The sequence below is a fragment of the Triturus cristatus genome, chromosome 1_1, assembly GCF_964204655.1.
Source record: "Triturus cristatus chromosome 1_1, aTriCri1.1, whole genome shotgun sequence".
Taxonomy (NCBI): Eukaryota; Metazoa; Chordata; class Amphibia; order Caudata; family Salamandridae; genus Triturus; species Triturus cristatus.
Window position 1 is genome coordinate 123,439,595 of NC_140579.1, and position 19,795 is coordinate 123,459,389.

Consider the following 19,795-nt stretch of genomic DNA (forward strand, 5'->3'; position numbering starts at 1 on the left):
TGAATGCTGCGCCTGTCTTGTAGCAGTCCATGGTAGACTGTATCAAAGGCGGCAGTCAAGTCAAGCATGACTAGTGCAGCTGTCTTGCCTACGTCTGCTACTTGGCGGAGAGATTCCGACGCGAATAGAAGGGCTGATTCTGTACAGAAAGATGGTCTAAACCCAGATTGTGTTTCGTGGATAAGAGCATTTTCTTCCACAAAATTCATCAGTTGTTGATTGACGAATCTTTCAGCAATTTCTGCGAAAAAAGGCAATAGAGATATAAGTGTTAGGTTTTCATGTACAGAGGGATCTAAGGTAGGTTTCTTCAAAATTGGAATCACCATGGCATGCTTCCATTCCTGGGGAACATGCCCAGAAACAAAGGATAGATTAAGCAGCTTAGTAAATTCTGGAACAATAGTTTCTCTGCCTCGTTCTAGTATGGCCGAGGAAGCGGGATCAAGGGGAGAACTGGACTTTACTTTTAGCATCAAGCTGTTAGTTTCCTCCTTCGAGATAGGTTTCAAGTTTATGAAACTTCCCGGAGCGTCTTAGGTGGTCTGGACAGAGATTGCAGGCTGAAAATTCCTTACACTCTCCGAAAAGAGATATAGATATTGTTTATCTTATCCAGAAAAATCAATCAATCAATCAGGGGGTTTATAAAGCGTGCTACTCACCTGTGAGGGTCTCAAGGCGCTAAGAAAAGACAGTGCGATCTGATCGAAGAGGGCCGTAGTAGGTGGAATTGATGCAGCTGTCCATTCTAAAGATGTCAGGGACTTAATTATCTGAAAAAGTTCCTTCGAGTTTTTTGACTGCTCAATTTTTTTAGCATAAAAATTTGCACATGAGTGCCAAAGGCCTTTATGACATTCTCTTAGGGTCGCAAGATAGGAAGTTTTATGGCGATCTTCATAATCTTTGCGCCATGTGCGTTCCAGCCACTTACAAGATTTCTTCTGTGCCTCTTATGCCTCTGTGAACCAAGGGGCCGAAGGTTTCGATCACATACTAGTGACGACTTTCCTAGGAGCTAAAGCATCTAGGGCCTGGGTAATCCGCCCCGTTAATTGCCTGTTGGTAGTGAAAGGGCAAGACTTGAGTACTGGTGTTTCTTGGTTTAGGGCTTCTAGAAAAGCATCTGATGTAATAAGGGCCCATTTTATGAGATGGTACTGCTGGCCGAGAAAATTCAGAGATACGGAAAGGGACCAGGTGGTGATCAGACCAGGCCACGGGATCAGCGCAGCCGTCGCTATAGAGCTCGAACTAGTAAATATAGGGTCCAGAATGTGACCGTGCACATATGTGGGCGCTCTCACCAATTGCGTGAGCTGGAATAGACCAAGATCCTCCACCAGACCTTTAGCTAGGGTACAGTTGTCATTACTGATATGGATGTATTGTAGTTTTGTAGTATTGTATAATCTTTTGTATAGCGCAGTCTGCCACCCTACAGGTATCCTGGCGCTGATGTAGAGATCTCCTACTAGCAAAAAATCTGCATTGCATACTGCATAATCAGGAATGATGTCCATTAACGTTTTAACAAAAGTGGCGGCAGGGCCACGGGGACGATATATTAGAAAACCTGTTATCGTGCAATAATTAGTAAGAGCTGGGCAAAAAAGGCTGCCTCCGAGTTTGCAATGTCTAGCTCTAACAGTCTACATTGCAAGCTGCATTTGGAAATTACAGCCAAGCCATCACCCATAAGCAGCGGGCGATCGAGTATTAGTATAGCAGAGTTAGGTGGAACTGCTTCAAGAAGGTCGGTGGTGGAGGAAGATGAAAGACACGTTTCAGCTATAAAGAGTGCAGCGGGTTGATATATCAGTGATTAGGTCCGCTATCTCAAACGTATATTTTGGCAGTGAACGACAATTCAATAGCAGGCATTGTTTAGCATCGAGACTAACCCGGCTGATCTTACCTTGATGTCCCATCTTGGTAGTTTCCACAAAGGAAAACTTGCAACGTCTGAATACCTTAGGACTAAGTTGTACATCGAGAGAATCGAAGCAGGCTTCCTTCGTGGAGAGATTTAGTGCCAGCAAATCCTTTTGAGAGTAATAGAATGGCCCTAAGATGTGTGGGCAGGGGTTCAGGACCCTGGCACTGTCTAGGCGCAAACGGGCTTGCCTTTGACGCACCAGCAGCGCATCCGCACAGCTGGCATTATTATTTAGCCCGCCTCCAAAAGAGCGTGGCTATGTTCCGTCAATCAATCAATCAGGAAATTTGTAGAGCGCACTACTCACCCGTGAGGGTCTCAAGGTGCTAGGGGGTGGGGGGTTCTGTTACTGCTCGAATAGCCAGGTCTTGAGTAGCCTCCTGAAGGTTAGTAAGTGTTGGGTCTGCCGTAGGAGGATGGGGAGGGTGTTTCAGGTCGTGGCGGCGAGGTAGGAGAACGATCTGCCACCAGAGGTCACTCTTCAGGTGTGGGGGACGGTAGCGAGGGTGCGGTAGGCGGAGCGGAGCTGGCGGTTCGGGGTGTAGAAGGTGAGTCGTCTGTTGAGGTATGCTGGTCCGGTGCCGTGGAGTGCCTTGTGTGCGTGGGTAAGGAGCTTGAAGGTGATCCTCTTGTTAACGGGCAGCCAGTGCAGGTCTCTCAGGTGGGGTGTGATGTGGCTGTGTCGAGGACCAGGCGGGCAGAGGCGCTCTGTATGCGTTGTAGTCGTTTCAGCAGTTTGTCTGGGGCTCCCACGTAGAGGGTGTTTCCATAGTCTAGCCTGCTGCTGACGAGGGCCTGGGTGACCAATCTTCTTGTGTCGGTGAGGATCCACTTGTAGATCTTGCGGAGCATGCGGAGGGTGTTGAAGCAGGAGGATGAGACGACGTTGACTTGCTTGGTCATGAAGAGCATTGAGTTGAGGATGAACCCCAGGTTGCATGCGTGGTCGGTGGGTGTCAGTGCTGTTCCCAGGGTGGTCGACCACCAGGAGTCGTCCCAGGCTGAGGGGATGAAGCCGTCAAGCCGAAGATGAGGACCTCCATCTTTCTGTGTTCAGCTTCAGACGGCTGTTCTTCATCCATTCGGCGACTGCTTTCATTCCTTCGTGGAGGTTGGTTTTGGCGGTGAGGGGGTCCTTGCTGAGGGAAAGGATCAGCTGTGTGTCGTTTGCATAGGAGATGATGTTGAGGTCGTGCAGTCTGGCGACGTGGGTGAGCGGGGCCATGTAGATGTTGAACAATGTCGGGCTGAGGGAAGATCCTTGGGGTACGCCGCAGATGATCTTGGAGGCTTTGGAACGGAAAGAGGGGAAGCGAACGCTCTGGGTTATGCCGGAGAGGAAGGAGGTGGTCCATTCCAGAACCTTGTCTATGATCCCTGCGTTGTGGAGGTGTGTGCGTATGGTGCGGTGGCAGACGGTGTCGAAGGCAGCTGATAGGTCCAGGAGGATGAGGGCCGTGGTTTTGCCGTTGTCCAGCAGGGCCCTGATGTCATCGGTGGCGGCGATGAGGGCAGTTTCGGTGCTGTGGTTACTGCGGACCCAGGACTGGGACGGGTCCAGGATGTTGTTCTCCTCGAGGTAGCGGGTCAGCTGTTAGGTGATGTTTTTCTCGATGACCTTCGCTGGGAACGAGAGCAGTGAGATGGACCGGAAGTTCTTGAGGTCCCTCGGATCGGCCTTGGGTTTCTTGAGCAAGGTGTTGATCTTGGCGTGCTTCCAGCTGTCCGGGAAGGTTGCGATCTCGAAGGAGATGTTGATGGCCTTGCGGAGATGGGGTGCGATGGTGGCACTGGCTTTGTTGAAGATGTGGTGTGGGCACGGGTCTGACGGGGAGCCGGAGTGGATGGTGTTCATGATTTAGATGGTGTCGTCGTCATTGGTGTTAGTCCTGGTGAGCAGGGGGTTCGCTGTGAGTGGTGGCCATGGGGTCTGAGGTGTCGTTGGCTGTCGGGGTGGTCAGGTTGTCGAAGCTGTCGAGGATGTCTGCGATCTTGCGATGGAAGAAGGTGGCAAGGGAGTTGCACAGATCTTGCGATGGTGGGATGTCGTTGGTGTTGGAGCGAAGGTTCAAGAGTTCCTTCACGATGTTGAAGAGCTCTTTGCTGGTGTGTGCGTTGTTGTTGAGGCGGTCCTTGAAGGAGGTCCTTTTTGTGGCTCTGATGAGGTGATGGTGTTGGCGCATGGTGTTCTTGTGGGCTGCGTGGTTCTCCGGTGTCTGTTCGCAGTGCCATTTCTTCTCTAGTTTTCGGCAGGTTTGTTTTGATGTCTGGAGGTCCGCGGAGAACCAGCTGGCATTCTTGTCGGTGCATCTGTTGGAGGGATTCTTGATAGGGCGAGAGTGTTGGCGCAGTCGTCGATCCAACGCCTGAGGTTACTGGCTGTGGTGTCTGGCTCGGTGGGTGGGCTTCGGGCAAGGGCGGTGTTTAGCTGGTCTTCGCTGACTTTGTTCCAGCTGTGGCGGGGGATCTGTTGGGTGCGGTGGTGCGTGGTGGGTTTCCGGAAGGTGAAGTGGATGCAGCGATGGTCGGTCCAGTGGAGTTCGGTGGTGTGGCTGAAGGAGATGTGGGTGCTTGCGGAGAAGATGGGTCAAGCCTGTGGCCGGCGGAGTGGGTGGGCGATGTGATGAGCTGTCGGAGTCTGAGGTTGGCGAGGTTGGCGATCAGGGTGGTGGAGTTGGTGTCGTTGTTGTTCTCGAGGTGGAAGTTCAGGTCTCTGAGGAGGATGTAGTCCGTGGAGGCGAGAGCGTGCGTGCTGACAAAGTCAGCGATGGAGTCGCTGAACTGAGGCCGGGGACCGGGGGTTCTGTAGATCAGAGTTCCTCTGAGGGTGGTATTGGGATCGGTGTGGATCTCAGAAGTGCAGGTTTTCGGCGGAGCTGAAGGTGTCGTCGGAGTTGGTCGAGATCTTGAGGTGGGACTTGTGGATGATAACTATTCCACCTCCTACTCCGTTGGTGCGGTCTCTGCGGGTGATCTTGTAGCCGTCCGGGATGGCTATGGCGATGTCGGGTGCCGAGGATTCGTTTATCCAGGTCTCTGTCAGGAAGGCGACGTCCGGGTAGGATGTGTCGAGCAGGTCCCAGAGTTCAACGGCGTGTTTGTGCGCGGAGCGGGTGTTCAGTAGTATGCATCTGAGGTGGTTGCGTCCTGTCCTAGTGGGCGGGTTGACGGCTTGGAGACTGGTGAAGCTACAGCTCCGGCAGGAGAAGGGTCCTTTGGTGCGTTTCGGTTGTACGGTGTTGAGTGCGCGGAGGGTGTTGGCGGCGTTGGGTGTCGTGGCGTTCGCGGGGGCCAGGGGGTCTGGCGCTGGACGCGGTCCAGGCGCAGACGGGCTTGCCTTAGGCGCGCCAACGGTGCGGCCGCACAGCGGCCGCCATATAAGGGGAGGTGGGAGGGAGGAGCAGCTGGAAGGCGGGAGTGGGGCGCCAAATGGGCGAGCAGGGGGGCGGGGCCGCAGGGGATGTAGCGGCAGGAAAACGGGTGGGCAGAGGATACAGAAGGCAAAAATACGGGCAGAAAACAGTGAACTGAGAAATACAACTAATACGAAACAAGGAAGCAAATACAACAGGAGAAATACAGTTAATACCAACAAAAAGGCAATTACATTAGGCAGACAAAAAAGGGGCAGAACGAGCGCAGAGCGCTAACGGCTTACCACTGGCCACCAGGGATGAGGCGCAGGTGGTAGCCTGCGGGTAGAGGCTGGCCTCGAACTACAGGCGGCAGCGGGCTCAGGGGCACGAACACACAGGTGGTGCTGTGCGGCGTGGGGAGGGACCTGCCTGAAAACAGGGTCAAGGGTCACCTGGTGGACAACACAAAGTGGGAACTGGAGATCCTGTGCTCCTCTTCAGTCAGGGAAGCTCCCCTCCCAGATTGAAGGACTCGGAAAAAGGAAAGTAAATTAAAACAATAACCAAACTGAAACAGTGCAAAAGAAACTCCTAAAAGCAATTAAAAGCTGCCGGTGAAAGAGCCGACCTAAGATGGCCGCCACCGGGACGAAATCCAGACACCTCCCTGCTCCTAGTGCACTACAAGGAAAGTTAACCTCTTGTTTCTGCAGCAATCTAACTCTTTCCTCTTGTACAGTGCCTTTTATTCCATTCCATATTATTCATACACATCCCCCTTAGCAACATTTATTGGCATCCCATTTAGTCGCTATCGTGAAAGTAGTTATTGTATTCTGAATTTCTGTTAGGAAATGGACATCCAGCCTCCATGTGGTGACCTGAGGTGTGGCCTGAGTGGAGCCATGTTCTAGCAGTACAGGGGAGTGGTCAGAAAGGTATCTATTTAGATATGGAGCTGTCTTCACCTTCCGGCTTCTTGGAACATTCACTTGTAAACACCTAGTATATGGTACAATATGTACCCAGAACCTTTTAGTGAAATGCTAATAGTGGACCTGCAGCACTCATTGTTCCACTCACTAAAGTAGCACTTTAAAACATGTCTCAGGCCTGCTATTTCAATGTGTAGTGCAGTTTTAAAATGGCCAACTCGGCCTGGCAAAATAAACCTTTTGCTAAGCCTAAACCTTCCTTTTTAATACATATAAGTCACCCTGTAGGTAGGCCCTAAATTGCCATTGGGGTACCTTATTACATGTGTTTACTTTTGATTGGGAGAAGATAGGGATGTCAGATTTGGACTCAAATGGATTGTAATTTAAATTCCTCTATACTGCTAAAGTCGAATTTTGGATTGCAATTTTGAAAATGCCACTTTTAGAAAGTTGGCATTTTCCGGACCCTTGAAGATCACATGCTGAAATATCTTTAACAAAAACTAAGTAATCCCAGAGGAATTTTTTGCTGTGCACGAAAGAAAGGATCTGTGTTTTTTTGCTCAGATACTGCTGCTGTGAAAAGATGCCTCTGTTAAAGGTTGTTATTCACAGCATCCACGATGGGACCAACACGGAGTGGAACTTGAAAACAATGTTTTTCTGTGATGTTCAATATATTCACTTTTGTTCTGCACTTTTACTTATAATCTGTGCCTGGCAGAGAATGGGGCTCTTTTTCCAGAAATGTCTGATCCTGAGTCTAATTTGTTTACAGATCCAAGACCTGAGGTGGGAGACGTCAATCTGCCCCTTCAACAAGGAGACAACATCTGAAGAGAAGATGAATCCATCTCTGGGCTCCAGCAGCCTCCAGCCCCGGCAGAGGGAGGAAGTAGCAGCCTGCTTGTTGGTGTGCCAGAGTTCTACCCTTTGTCCCTCCCTTCCAGCTTCCATGGGAGCTTCAGTTTTCTTGCTACTAACGAAGTCCTTGGATATAAAATGGTGGATGGGGAGATTGCAATTAAATCTTCTGAGATTCTTTGAACAGAGGACATTATATTTTTCATATATTTTCATTCTCATATAAACTGAATTTGGAAGTGTAGTTTATTTGTTTTCATTGTGAACGCTGGTGCGTAAAAGGTCCTTTAGCTGACTGGGTCCAAATCGACGCTGATGGCATTCGTGCCGCAGGATTCCAGTGATTCTACCCTGAATTTAAACATTGGTTCTAAAAAGGAGGAACATCATTGATCATCCACAGGAACAAGTTATAAACTGGAGCTGGGCACTGAGCAGAGGAGACTGATGAAGAAGTTATTAGTGTTAAGATGTCTGAAGGGTGAATAATGTCACACCTGTACGTCCGTGTGCAGTGGAAAGACTAGATTATACAGCTATGTGCAGAGTGCACAGTGTCTACAGTGTACAGAGCGGATAGTGTCAGAGCTGTACCTTTGTGTGCAGAGGAAAGACGCAGTATTGTACACCTACATGCAGAGTGTACAATGTCCGAATCATACCTCTGTGTACAGAATGGATAGTGTTAGAGCTGTGCATCTGTGTACAATGGATAGTCGTAGCATTGTACACCTACATGCAGAGTGTACAATATCCGAATCATATCTCTGTGTACAGAATGGATAGTGTTAGAGCTGTGCATCTGTGTACAATGGATAGTCGCAGTATTGTACACCTACATGCAGAGTGTACAATGTCCGAATCATACCTCTGTGTACAGAATGGATAGTGTTAGAGCTGTGCATCTGTGCACAATGGATAGTCGCAGCATTGTACACCTACATGCAGAGTGTACAATGTCCGAATCATATCTCTGTGTACAGAATGGATAGTGTTAGAGCTGTGCATCTATGCACAATGGATAGTCGCAGCATTGTACACCTACATGCAGAGTGTACAATGTCCGAATCATACCTCTGTGTACAGAATGGATAGTGTTAGAGCTGTGCATCTGTGTACAATGGATAGTCGCAGCATTGTACACCTACATGCAGAGTGTACAATGTCCGAATCATATCTCTGTGTACAGAATGGATAGCGTTAGAGCTGTGCATCTGTGTACAATGGATAGTCGCAGCATTGTACACCTACATGCAGAGTGTACAATGTCCGAATCATATCTCTGTGTACAGAATGGATAGCGTTAGAGCTGTGCATCTATGCACAATGGATAGTCGCAGCATTGTACACCTACATGCAGAGTGTACAATGTCCGAATCATACCTCTGTGTTCAGAATGGATAGCGTTAGAGCTGTGCATCTGTGTACAATGGATAGTCGCAGCATTGTACACCTACATGCAGAGTGTACAATGTCCTGATCATATCTCTGTGTACAGAATGGATAGCGTTAGAGCTGTGCATCTGTGTACAATGGACAGTCGCAGCATTGTACACATACATGCAGAGTGTACAATGTCCGAATCATATCTCTGTGTACAGAATGGATAGCGTTAGAGCTGTGCATCTGTGCACAATGGATAGTCGCAGCATTGTACACCTACATGCAGAGTGTACAATGTCCGAATCATACCTCTGTGTACAGAATGGATAGTGTTAGAGCTGTGCATCTGTGTACAATGGATAGTCGCAGCATTGTACAGCTGCGTGCAGAGTAAGTGGTGTCTGGATCGTGACCGGGAGTATCTATATGTACAAAGTGGATAGTATTAGACATATACTTCTGTGTGCCCAGTGAATGAAGGTGGAATTGTACGTATGCATGTAGACTCATCAGTGTGGGAGCCTACATAAATATACCGAGTGTACAGTGTCAAAGCCATACAGCCGTGTAAAGAGTGGATAGTGTTGGGATCCGTACATGAGTGGATGATATTAAATATCTGAGAACAATACAGGACAACATCGACATGGGAGTGTTATGATGAATCCACTCTTTACCTGTGGGTGTATTTGAGGCAAATAAAGATCATACAGACACTATATGTTTTGTTATTTTGGTGTGATTTACAATGTTTCCCCTCCATCTGTTATAAACATCATAACATGGCCCGGCTGAGGCAGAACTGCCAAAGCTACATTTGATTTTTCAGTGATAATCGCGGGGCTTGAGGTGTCCAAGTGCCCAGAAGACCCTGCAAGAGGCCTGCGCTGATTACAATACATATCAATACCGGGGCTTCAAGGAGTCATTGAAATAAAAGGGGCAGGAGGTTTACAGCTAGATATTGATGCCAGGGCTTCAAGGATTCAGTGGAATGAAAGGGGCAGGAGGTGTTCTGCTATATATTGATGCCAGGGCTTTGAGGGGTCATGGAATGAAAGGGGCAGGAGGGGTTCAGCTAGATATAGATGCCAGGGCTTCGAGGTGTCGTGGAATAAAAGGGGCACTCTTCTGGACTGCTGGACTCCTGCTTTGCTGTGCTGGCCTGCTGCCCTCTTGCCTGGGTGAGAAGGAGTGGACCTGCATCTCTTGAACCCAGAGTGACTCCAAGGGCTAGTAGGCTGGCCTCCTGATCTGAAGCCTCAGGGACATAACAGGCTTTCAGCAGCCTTGCACCTACAACTGGATTCTGTCTCTGTGAGTCTACCCTGCTTAGTGTGCCACCCCAGTCCTGGACCTTTGGAAATGGGCCTATGTTGCTTGCCAGTGGAACTGACGCATCTTCTCGGCTGAGTGGTGCCTCCCCCAACACCTCAAAGGTATCACCGCCTGCAGAAGACCTGCATCGCCTTCACAATCCTCTAACTAATGTATCACTGATGGCATGGTACATCTCCAGCTAGATCCTCACATCACTCATCAACGGCGGCCTCGACGAAGCTGGACACCGCATTGCAGCCTTATAGCTCCTTGGAACCAATGCATCGCCAGTTGCACAATGCACCACTGATGCCCGGACTTTGCATCGCAAGCCCCGTTAATGGGATACTCGATGTCAATGCAACAGGACTTCACACCACAGCCTCGCAGGCTCGCCGCGTCTCAGAACCAACACATCACTTCGGCTGCGCAAGACTTCTTCGATCTGGAGCCACACAATGCTCGAAATACAGGATTTAAAGTACTTAGGTCCTAAACGGGTCGCTGTAGCTGGTCTGCACTTCATTACTTCGCCCTGAACTTGTGACTTTGTCCCGGTCCAGCAAGACCAGATATCCCCAGTCGGCGCTTTATACTTTTGGCACTATTTGCCGCTATAAATGTTAGAATTGAATATCTCCAGTTCTATTCATTGGTGTTTTGCATTTTTTGTCTTATTAAAGCTTACTCTGTGCCTGTAGCTGGCTCCTTTTGTGGTGTATTTTCACTGTTTGAAGTGTTGCACAATTACATTACACATTGCCTCTAAGTTAAGCCTGTCTGATATGTGATTTTTGAACAAATAAGTAAATCGGTAGAGCATGGACTTTTACATGGTATGTCTGAATGTTCATGCACAACATTCACACCAACACTGCTCTATGTTAGTGGTCAGACAGGTACAGGAAGAAGGTTTCTGATTAAAGCAGTGACTGCATTTCTTCACATGAAGACTAGTTGTGATGTGTCGTGTGTTGTAACTGCTCCTACTGGACTAGCTGCTCACAACATTAAAGGAATCACATTGCATCAACTACTTCTGTTGCCTTTGGAACATGACAACGAGCTTGAGTACTTTTAGTTATCTGGTGATGCTTGCCATGAAGTCTCTGATAAAACGAAGGTCCTGATTATTGACAAGGTTAGCATGATATCAAACCTAATGCTAGCTTTTACTCATCTGAGGATGCAAGAGGTCTTCGAAAGTGACTATGATGTTTTCTTTGGTGGTAAGCATGTCATAGTTTTTGGTGACCTTCTACAGTTGACTCCTGTCAAAGTTCAACCAGTTTTTAACAAGCTGCTTCATGAACAAAACAAAAAGTCCATAGCACGTATTGGAAATGTTAATATACAGTTATTCCAATATTCTGCGCCCCCGCAATGCACTGCTGATGACGTCACATATTACATCACTCATGACATGGTCAGTGACATCGCTGATTACATCATCCAGTAAATGTGTATTTCTTTAAACTTTAAATATGTTTTATATATATATACATATATGCCAAGGTGTATTGAAGAATGAGATGGTATATCAGTGACTGAATGGATGATTTAGTAGGTGGGTGACTGATTGTATAAGTGACTGATTAAGTGTAGCTTACTGAATGCATGTGTTAGTGAGTAAACTGTGTAAATGTCAGTCTGTCAGTTGGTGTTGGACTTGGCCCTTTTGCAGGGTTACCCCATACAGTTTTGCATTTCTCCCAGCCTTTTTCTCTGTGTAGTGTTAATGGTTTTAGGCTTTTAAAGAGAGTGGCCTGCCCTCCCATAGGAATGCATAGGGGATTCTCTGCTCAGTATGTGTCAGAGGTAATTCCTGTTATGAGAGTAGCAGTATGGTCAAGTCTGGTATGTATGAAATTGTGAGAATAAATGCTGCACAATGGTGTGCGCAGATTTATTATGACTATGTGAGAAATGTCACTTTTAGAAGTTGGCATTTCTGTATTCTATGTGTCTGCCTGCCTGATGTGAATTACATGTCTGGTTTTGGAGGGACAGGGCAGGTTGAGCCAGACGTGGGTTGAATAGAGAGATCTGAAGTTGGAGTATGGGGAGTGGTGACCCATTGATCTGCGCAGGGCTGTGCCTGACAAGGAGAATAATGGCTCCACCTCCCACGATGCGTCTGATAGCAGACCCCCTCTTCCTCAAAGGCAGGATGCAGCATCGTAAATAAAGTGCTCCAGGACGACACCAAACTGGTTCTGGCTGGGTTCGGTGATTTGTGACTTTTCTGAGAACAAAGTCTTTCGGTGGTATAAGTAAAGGGTCTGGGACCCCAAGAAGTTTTTCAGTTCCAGGATGCTGTACTGATCCTGCTGGGGTATGCTGCTGCTGGGGCCCAGGAGGAACTGCCATGAGGGCTTGCCTCCCTGGGCCCTGCATTGCCCCTGGACCTGGAAGACCTTTTATTTGGGACCATTGTGCTTCTTTTCAGCCTCCAGGACTTTTGGCTGCATCTAGCGCCTTGTGAGCGCTTTTATTTTTGAGTTCCCCTGAGGAGGAAAAGCGTGGGCTGCGCAGCACTGAGCTGCCGCCTTTGGAGAAGGAATCCTGATGAGAGGGATACCCCCGTGATGCGGGAAATGGCGGCTGCCCACCCGCTTGTTCGATCTAAGTTGCGGCTGCCCATCCTTCTTGTTTTTATGTTTAAACTCTGAGGGAGCCTACCCCTCATTTCCACCCCGAAAGGAGAAGAACAAAACGGCCGCTGCGATCGCGTGGCGACCAGGAAGTCTCGCACGTCTGCCTGGGGCATGAGTGGGGCCTGCCAGCCGGCGGACGTCAGCAAATCTCGAGCGGGGCTCCCTTGAGCGGAGGGAAGCCCGCGTGTGCTGAAGAGAAGCTTGGCTGCAAGCTGAGGAGGATGAGAGCCTACCCCGCCTCCCCGAGTGCCGAGGACAAGTCCTGGGTTCCAGGAGGGGGCCCGGGTGAAGTGGGGAAAGGCAGCAGAGGCCGCCAATGGCAGCGCGGGGCTCCTGTGAGCGAAGGGAAGCGCCGCGTGCTGAAGAAGCAGCAGAGAGGAGCCAAGCGAGGAAGAGGAGAGCCTGCCCCGCAGCCCGGTGAGTGAAGAGAGCTTGGGGGGGAGAGAAGATCGAGGCACAAGTGCCGGTGCCTACCTCCTGAGCAGCCCCACATGACCAAGGGCCGCTCCATCGTGGGCATGCCTTGAGTTCAGAGCCCGTGTGGCTCTAACGTGGGGGCCCAGTTGCTTAAAGCATCCCAGGGGGCCCCGAGGGCTCCGAGGTGCCAGGGCCCCGTCAGCTGCACAGAAGGGGTAATTTCAGTTGGAGAGCCCCAACGAGGCCCCGAGGGCACAGTTGTGCCAGGGCCTATTTGTTTGTTTCCAGCTGCGCCGCACCAGTGCGGGCAGCTGCACGTTTCTGCCTATGTGTTCAGAGGGCATGGTGAGTGCCCAGGCCTGTCTTTCATTCCCAGCTGCGCAGCAATTAGTGCCAGCTGCAACGTTTAGGCCCACAGTTCTTTGGGGGGCATTTTTAAAGGAGATAGGGGTGAGATGCACTCCTTTGCCCCCGTACTTTCACAGCTGCACAGCACTTCATGCCAGCTGCAACGTTTAGGTCTGCGCAATGGTGCACATGGATTCTGCTGCATTGGAAGCCGCCCTGACACTTTGGAAATAGGGCATTTGAGCCCCTTTCAGAAGGCCAGCTGGCCAGGGGGGACTGTTAGGTTTATAGGGCGCCAGGCCCCAATGTGATTTATGTGGTGCATGTATTATGATTTACGCACCCTGATTTATGCCTCTAATGTGGTTTTATGATTATGAGGTTGTGTATACTTTGTCTATGTGTGAGTTATTCTATACTGTGATATATGCCTTTAGATATGGTGTAGGTAGGAGGTTACTTTCATACTTTGTTTATATCTGAGTTATTCTCCCCTGTGGTTTATGCTAGTGAGATTATTTCCCAACGTGAATTATGTGTAGGAGATTATGGTCTAATATGTTTAGGTATGAGGTTATTTGCCTACTGTGGTTTATGCTAGTGAGATTATTCCCTAATGTGAGTTATGCTTAGGAGGTTATGGTCTAATACGTTTAGACTTATGAGAAGATTGCATAATGTGTTTATGCTGGTGAGGTTGGCGCAGAATGTATTTCACGCCTAAATGTGATACTGTGCATACTGTGGTTTATGTTACAGGATGATGCTGCGTACAGTGTTTGCCATTGATTACTGGTTGTGTTCTATGTTTATTATATGTCTACAATTACTATCTTTACTAAGTGATGATTCTGACAGTGGTCCAAGTGGCCCTGTCATGTGTATATAATTCCTTGAAAATATTGCCCAGTGCCAGGTGGCACAGTGTATATTGTGTGATTACTATTCTAATGTGCTTTATGATAATACAAAGGCTATTTTTGATATGACCTTGTGTGGAGTTCCTTTTGTGGTGTGCCTAGTATGTTGTTGCTCGGTGTGTGTTGCGCAAACGCTTTACACTGCCTCCGGGATAAGCCTTACTGCTCGTGCCAAGCTACCAAGGGGGTGAGCAGGGGTTATCTTTGGCGTGTAACTCCCTTGCCCTGACTAGAGTGGTGGTTTCTGCCTGGCTTAGGCGCAAGCCCTAGCCAACCAGAAATCCCATTTCTAACAGTTGGTGTATACCCATACAGATACTCAGACAACCAATCAATAACCCATATAAACATAGTCATGTAGCTACTCACCAACCCATGCAGCCGCTTATACACCAACTGACAGACTGATACACACATTTACACAGTTTACTCACTAACCCATGCAATCAGTAAAATACACTTAATCACTCACTTATACAATCAGTCACTCACCTACTAAATCATCCATTCAGACACTTATACACCCACTCATTCTTCAATACACCTTGGTATATATATATATATCCAAGCTATCCGGTGGCCCGCCATATCAAAGAAGTCCACAACAGCCAATTACAAGATCTTAAATATTTTGTTGTGGACTCTATACCACCCTTGAGGAGAGGTGGTAACAGAGAGGCCAACCTGAGAAAACTTGAGACCAAATATATTTTAGAGTTTGATAGCAAGAATCCGAATGGTCTTAACACAACGGAAGACTTGTATACTTGGCTTTAATAATATGTGAACCAATAAAGTATAGTATTAATCAGTACTTATTAAGAAATGGGGTATTATAGTTTATAAGTAGCCATTTAAGACAAGTAATAGCTGACTTTGAACACAGATACAATTTTGAACAAGGTGATTTTTACATCCTAGCAGATTCCTTGTATTCTACTTTTTCTTTCTTTTAAAAGGAATACATTTTTTAATCACTACATGTTTTATAACTGTTTTTTCTATTTTTAAACAGTTTCATGCACTAATGCACTTTGAACACTCAACAAATAGAACGACTTAACATCAATGCCAATTGTTTCATTTGTATGGGTATATTAGAGTAAGACGAATAACATAACTGTTTTTAACCAGTGTGTTTTATTTACAGTATTTATTTGATCTTTCTTTTTATAATTGGACCTAAATATTTATTTAATACACAATGCGTCTTTATTTTATCTATGTATAATGAGGTTTTTAACTATCGTTATATTTAATTCTTAAGGTGAAATTCGCATTTTGAAATAGATATTGTATTGTTGTGATAATGAACATGACAAACATATTGAATTTATACAGTTATTAACTATGTTCATAATTTTACAATGGTGCATAATACCCACAGGATGTATTTGCATTATGCTGTCAGAGGGCAAATCAGAAGACAGCTGGATAGTCTGTCTTCATAGTCGTTTACTTGCACTGTCACTTTAAAAAGGGAGAAATGGTGGATGTCATGTCATGTGATCAAGGGCGGTTGAGCCCGAAAGGCGTCATGGCGGCATATGCACTGAATAAACAAAATAGCACCAATGAACGGGTGTCCGTCTCCTGCTTGAAAGTTCCGCGCAACTAGAGGCTTTCACAAAGTTGGAGATTTGCTTATATATATGTATATAATGGCGACATGGTGGTGAGCTAAATAAATCATTTCGACGAATCTGGGTCTGCTCTTGTTTTCCGTCGTCACGAAGGAGTACAAACAAGGATCATTGAATATATATATATATATATATATATATATATATATATATATATATATATGTAAAACATATTTAAACTTTAAAGAAATACACATTCACTGGATGATTTCATCAGTGATGTCACTGACCATGTCATGAGTGATGTAATATGTAACGTCCTCAGCAGTGCATTGCGGGGGCGCGAGTTACAGTTAGGTATACTAACTATAACGGCCAAATTTCTTTGGTTTTGTACGAGTGAAATGTCCAACTGACTATAACGTCCCTGACACCTATGGTTTTATCAGTGAATATTATATATATATATATATATATATATATATATATATATATATATATATATATATATATATATATATATATATATATAAAACTGCAGGTCAGTACCTGTTCCTCCCTCCTAGGGCTAGCATACGTCACATTTAGGGTTTCCAGATTTCCAGATCACTCCATTTACACTGAAGAGTGCACGTTTTCCAGTCCTGGGCTTTTCTACTGCCAATCATTGTCAAGTGTCTTAATTCAAATGGGGCAAATTGAGAAAAGACTGCAAGTTCCACAATACAGTGAATTGTTTACAGAAAACTACCAAGTTGGTATCAGCTATTACATGTGAGTAAAACCCTAGAGTCTGGCTAAGCAGCAGACTTCCAAGACGTTTGGAGTAGCAAAGGGCGTTACATACAGGCATGTGGTTGGCAGTAAAGATTGTTCTGTCCAATGAACGAAAAGGTTAGATTTCTGTAATGTTTCTTCTGTACTTATTCTGTTTACATGTAATATTATTATCTAACACAAAGGTGAAAACCTCCTACGCCATGGAATTCACCAGTGAAGAGGTTGTAGCAATCCACCCTATCCACGCCCCAATCTCCCCCTCCCCCAACCACTGTGGTTCAGAGACACAGTTGCAGATACAAACAGGTCCATGACTGCAAGCTTCACACTTGTGAAGATATCGGGCAGGTTGTGATCTTTTGTTAATTGTAAACAAGTTGTATAAACTCCACCTCTCTAGAGATGTCTTACCAGACTGCTGAAACTTGTTCTTTATATTGTACAAAACGCTGTATCTTTGAATATTCCAGTAACCCAATGACATCTGAGATGACACAGATAACACCATGGATGTCAATTAGGGGTCGCAACTGTAACCCCTAAGCAACCCGTTGCGACTCCTGCCACCTTGCTTGTGACCCGTTTGGCAGCCTTGGCAAGTGCTTTGGTGGCATAAAATCAGCCAGTGTGCGCAGCGCTTGATTTCACTGCGGTGCTGAAGCTCTACCTGCAGAGACATCATGATGGCCTGCAAGGGTAGGGGAGAGAACTCGTCTCACTCCTCGTTGCTATGGTGACCCCGGGCCGGCCGGTGCAGTCCTACATTTGATACATTGTATGTATCTGCCTAGGACCTGGGTAAGGTGTAGTAGCCAATGGTGATGAATGTATCCCCCTGTCAGTGTCCTGGGATATAAACTGAGCGGATGAGCATGAAGCACGCAGCATCACTGGGAGTGACTGTACAGTGACTAAGTACACATACTGCAGCAAGCAGCACAGGAGTGTAAGTGCAAGCGTGCACCTGCTGCATATCCTACCCTAGCTTAGAACATCATGTGGTGTCTGTTGCAGTATGTCTACCACCGTGTTTGGGACTGGGTCCCAAGGCTGTCAATCTGGTAGCGCTCACACGAAAGCGCTACCAATGATGAAGGCCCTGGCAAAAATTACCGCCCAGCCCCCAAGGCAGTTTAAAAGCTGCTGAGTGCGCGGCCTTGGAATTGGAGTTGAGTAAGACTCATGCCTGCTGCATGTGTTAGGTGTCACTAGTCTCTAGAGTGACTGACTTCAATGCAAGTTTAGGAACAGACTCCCAGTCCTTCCCGGGCCATGAGTGACTTGGTTCACTTAATTGTCATTCTCTGATTGAGTCGTACCTCGAGCAAGCTGTGGGACAGTTGCATGGGAGTGAGACTGACGTATTTATTTATTTGTAAAGTTTTATATAGTGAGAACATGACCCTAGGGTTACCAGAGCTCTTTACAATGTTCAAGGCGACATGTATGAAAGTAACACTCAACTAGAGTCTCGACTCTGACTCCCCTTGTGGTGGTGTCGGTCGTTGTGCCTCCTGTGAGATGCGGGTCCTGGGCAAACCACTAACAGAAGCCACAAGTAAAGTAAGATTAGATTATCTGTTTTTGGAGTTGATACAAGGGGGCATATTCTCAAGGAGCTATCGCCGAGTTAACGGCACTTTATCGCAGTCAAAGTCGCTATAAATTTATAGCCCCATTCACAAGCTGGTGCTAACAGCCCATAGCACCAGTTTACCTTCGATAGCAGCTGTAAAAGACATCGCCACAGATGACCCCCGCAACTATCGCTAATGAGATGCCGAGTAGGCGTTCCCGAGCAAAAAGCACCGACAACACCACTCTGCAACATTCTCAACGACCAGCCAGATCAGCGATAAGATCACAAAACATGTGTTAAGGTGCGTTAGCAGCAGGAAACTGACACCTGCTCTGACCTGGTGCAAAGTCGGACCACAGCCTGCACCACAAACAGGAGCCAAGGCCACAGCCACACCTGAAGAACAACAGATGCCATGGAGCCACTGAACATGCAGGACGGACACCCAAGAGGGCCAAAACACCCACCGCCACCACACCCAGGACCTCCCCCACCCACCGGACCCTCACCGCCCCCCCCCAGACCAACACTGAGGCAGTGCAGACAAAGACAGCAACCCGAGAAAATTCACCAACCTCACAGACCCAACACCAGAGAATGTCATTGCCCACTACAGGCTCAAAGGGACAAACCACATCTGCATCCTGACCACCATTGGCCACCTGCTGACAGTACCAACACAGCGGACATCCCACCTCAGACAAAGATGCTGTCTGTGATGCACCTGTTGGCCTCTGGTACCCACCAAGCAACAACTGCACGATAATAAGGGGCACATAACCCTGGGCGTGGTCCTCTTCCGGAATGCCCAATGTCTCTGGCATGGCGGTGCCTCTCACCCCGCCACAAGGCTGTCGCCATGAGTGGAGTTGCTTGCGATCCTGTGAACCTGCTGTCCCCTTGGCCGCTGGTCCCCGAACCAGCCCTGCCCGCCCCTGCGCACCCAGGCCTCAATGCCCATGTGCCGACACTGACGTATGTCGAAGAGGGCCCACCACATGCCGGTGTTTGCTCCAAGCCCGAGGCCCGCGACCCTGGCAACCTGCAACGACCGTCACAGCCTCCGCAAGCAAGTGGTGCAGGACTCCTTTCTCGTTGACGTACTCTACCGGCTGACACCGCAGACTAGTAGGTCACACATTTGGAACGGAGTCTTGATTACACCATGGCAGAGTACGATGTTTATGGCTGACTAGAAATCACTATACTCCCTTCGATGTGGTGCCACCAAGTCTGTGCTTAGCATCACAACCACACGTGCATGTGGGCCCACGCGGACTACTGCCAGCGGCCTACACTGTGCTCAAGTAGGTCACAGAATTGGAACTGGACATCGATGATTCAAAGGCAGAGTGCATATCAATGCACGCAACGAGAGGCGTAAGAGGATGACGTGTTGCATATGCGAGGAGAAAAGGATCATTGTCATTGTTACGGAGGTGATCAGACACTACCGACAACTGCCCTGGTGTCACTAACTCTGTGCATTGCGAGCCTACGACACATGGCTGTGGGCCACTGCTGACCGCTGCCTCCGGCCTACACTGCGGTCCAGTAGGTAACAGAGACCTGATTTAGCAATGGCGGAGTTCTTATCAGTGTACCAGCATCATCGCAGACTGCTTACCCTCAGTCGAAATAGTGGTACTGGCAGTCTAACAGAGTTGCTCGCACCTGTCGTGGATGCCATTCTCTGTCTGTTACCTTG

At 47.7% G+C, this 19,795-nt stretch overlaps 1 protein-coding gene across 1 annotated transcript in view; it reads left to right on the forward strand.

Annotated features, from left to right (window-relative positions):
• LOC146869740 (uncharacterized) overlaps positions 1-19,795 on the forward strand; it is a 507,514-nt gene that overhangs the window by 345,009 nt on the left and 142,710 nt on the right. The window contains exon 7 of the mRNA XM_085640288.1: positions 7,015-7,045. Within this exon, the coding sequence (XP_085496414.1) occupies positions 7,015-7,045 (31 nt within the window). The remainder of the gene's footprint in view (positions 1-7,014; positions 7,046-19,795) is intronic.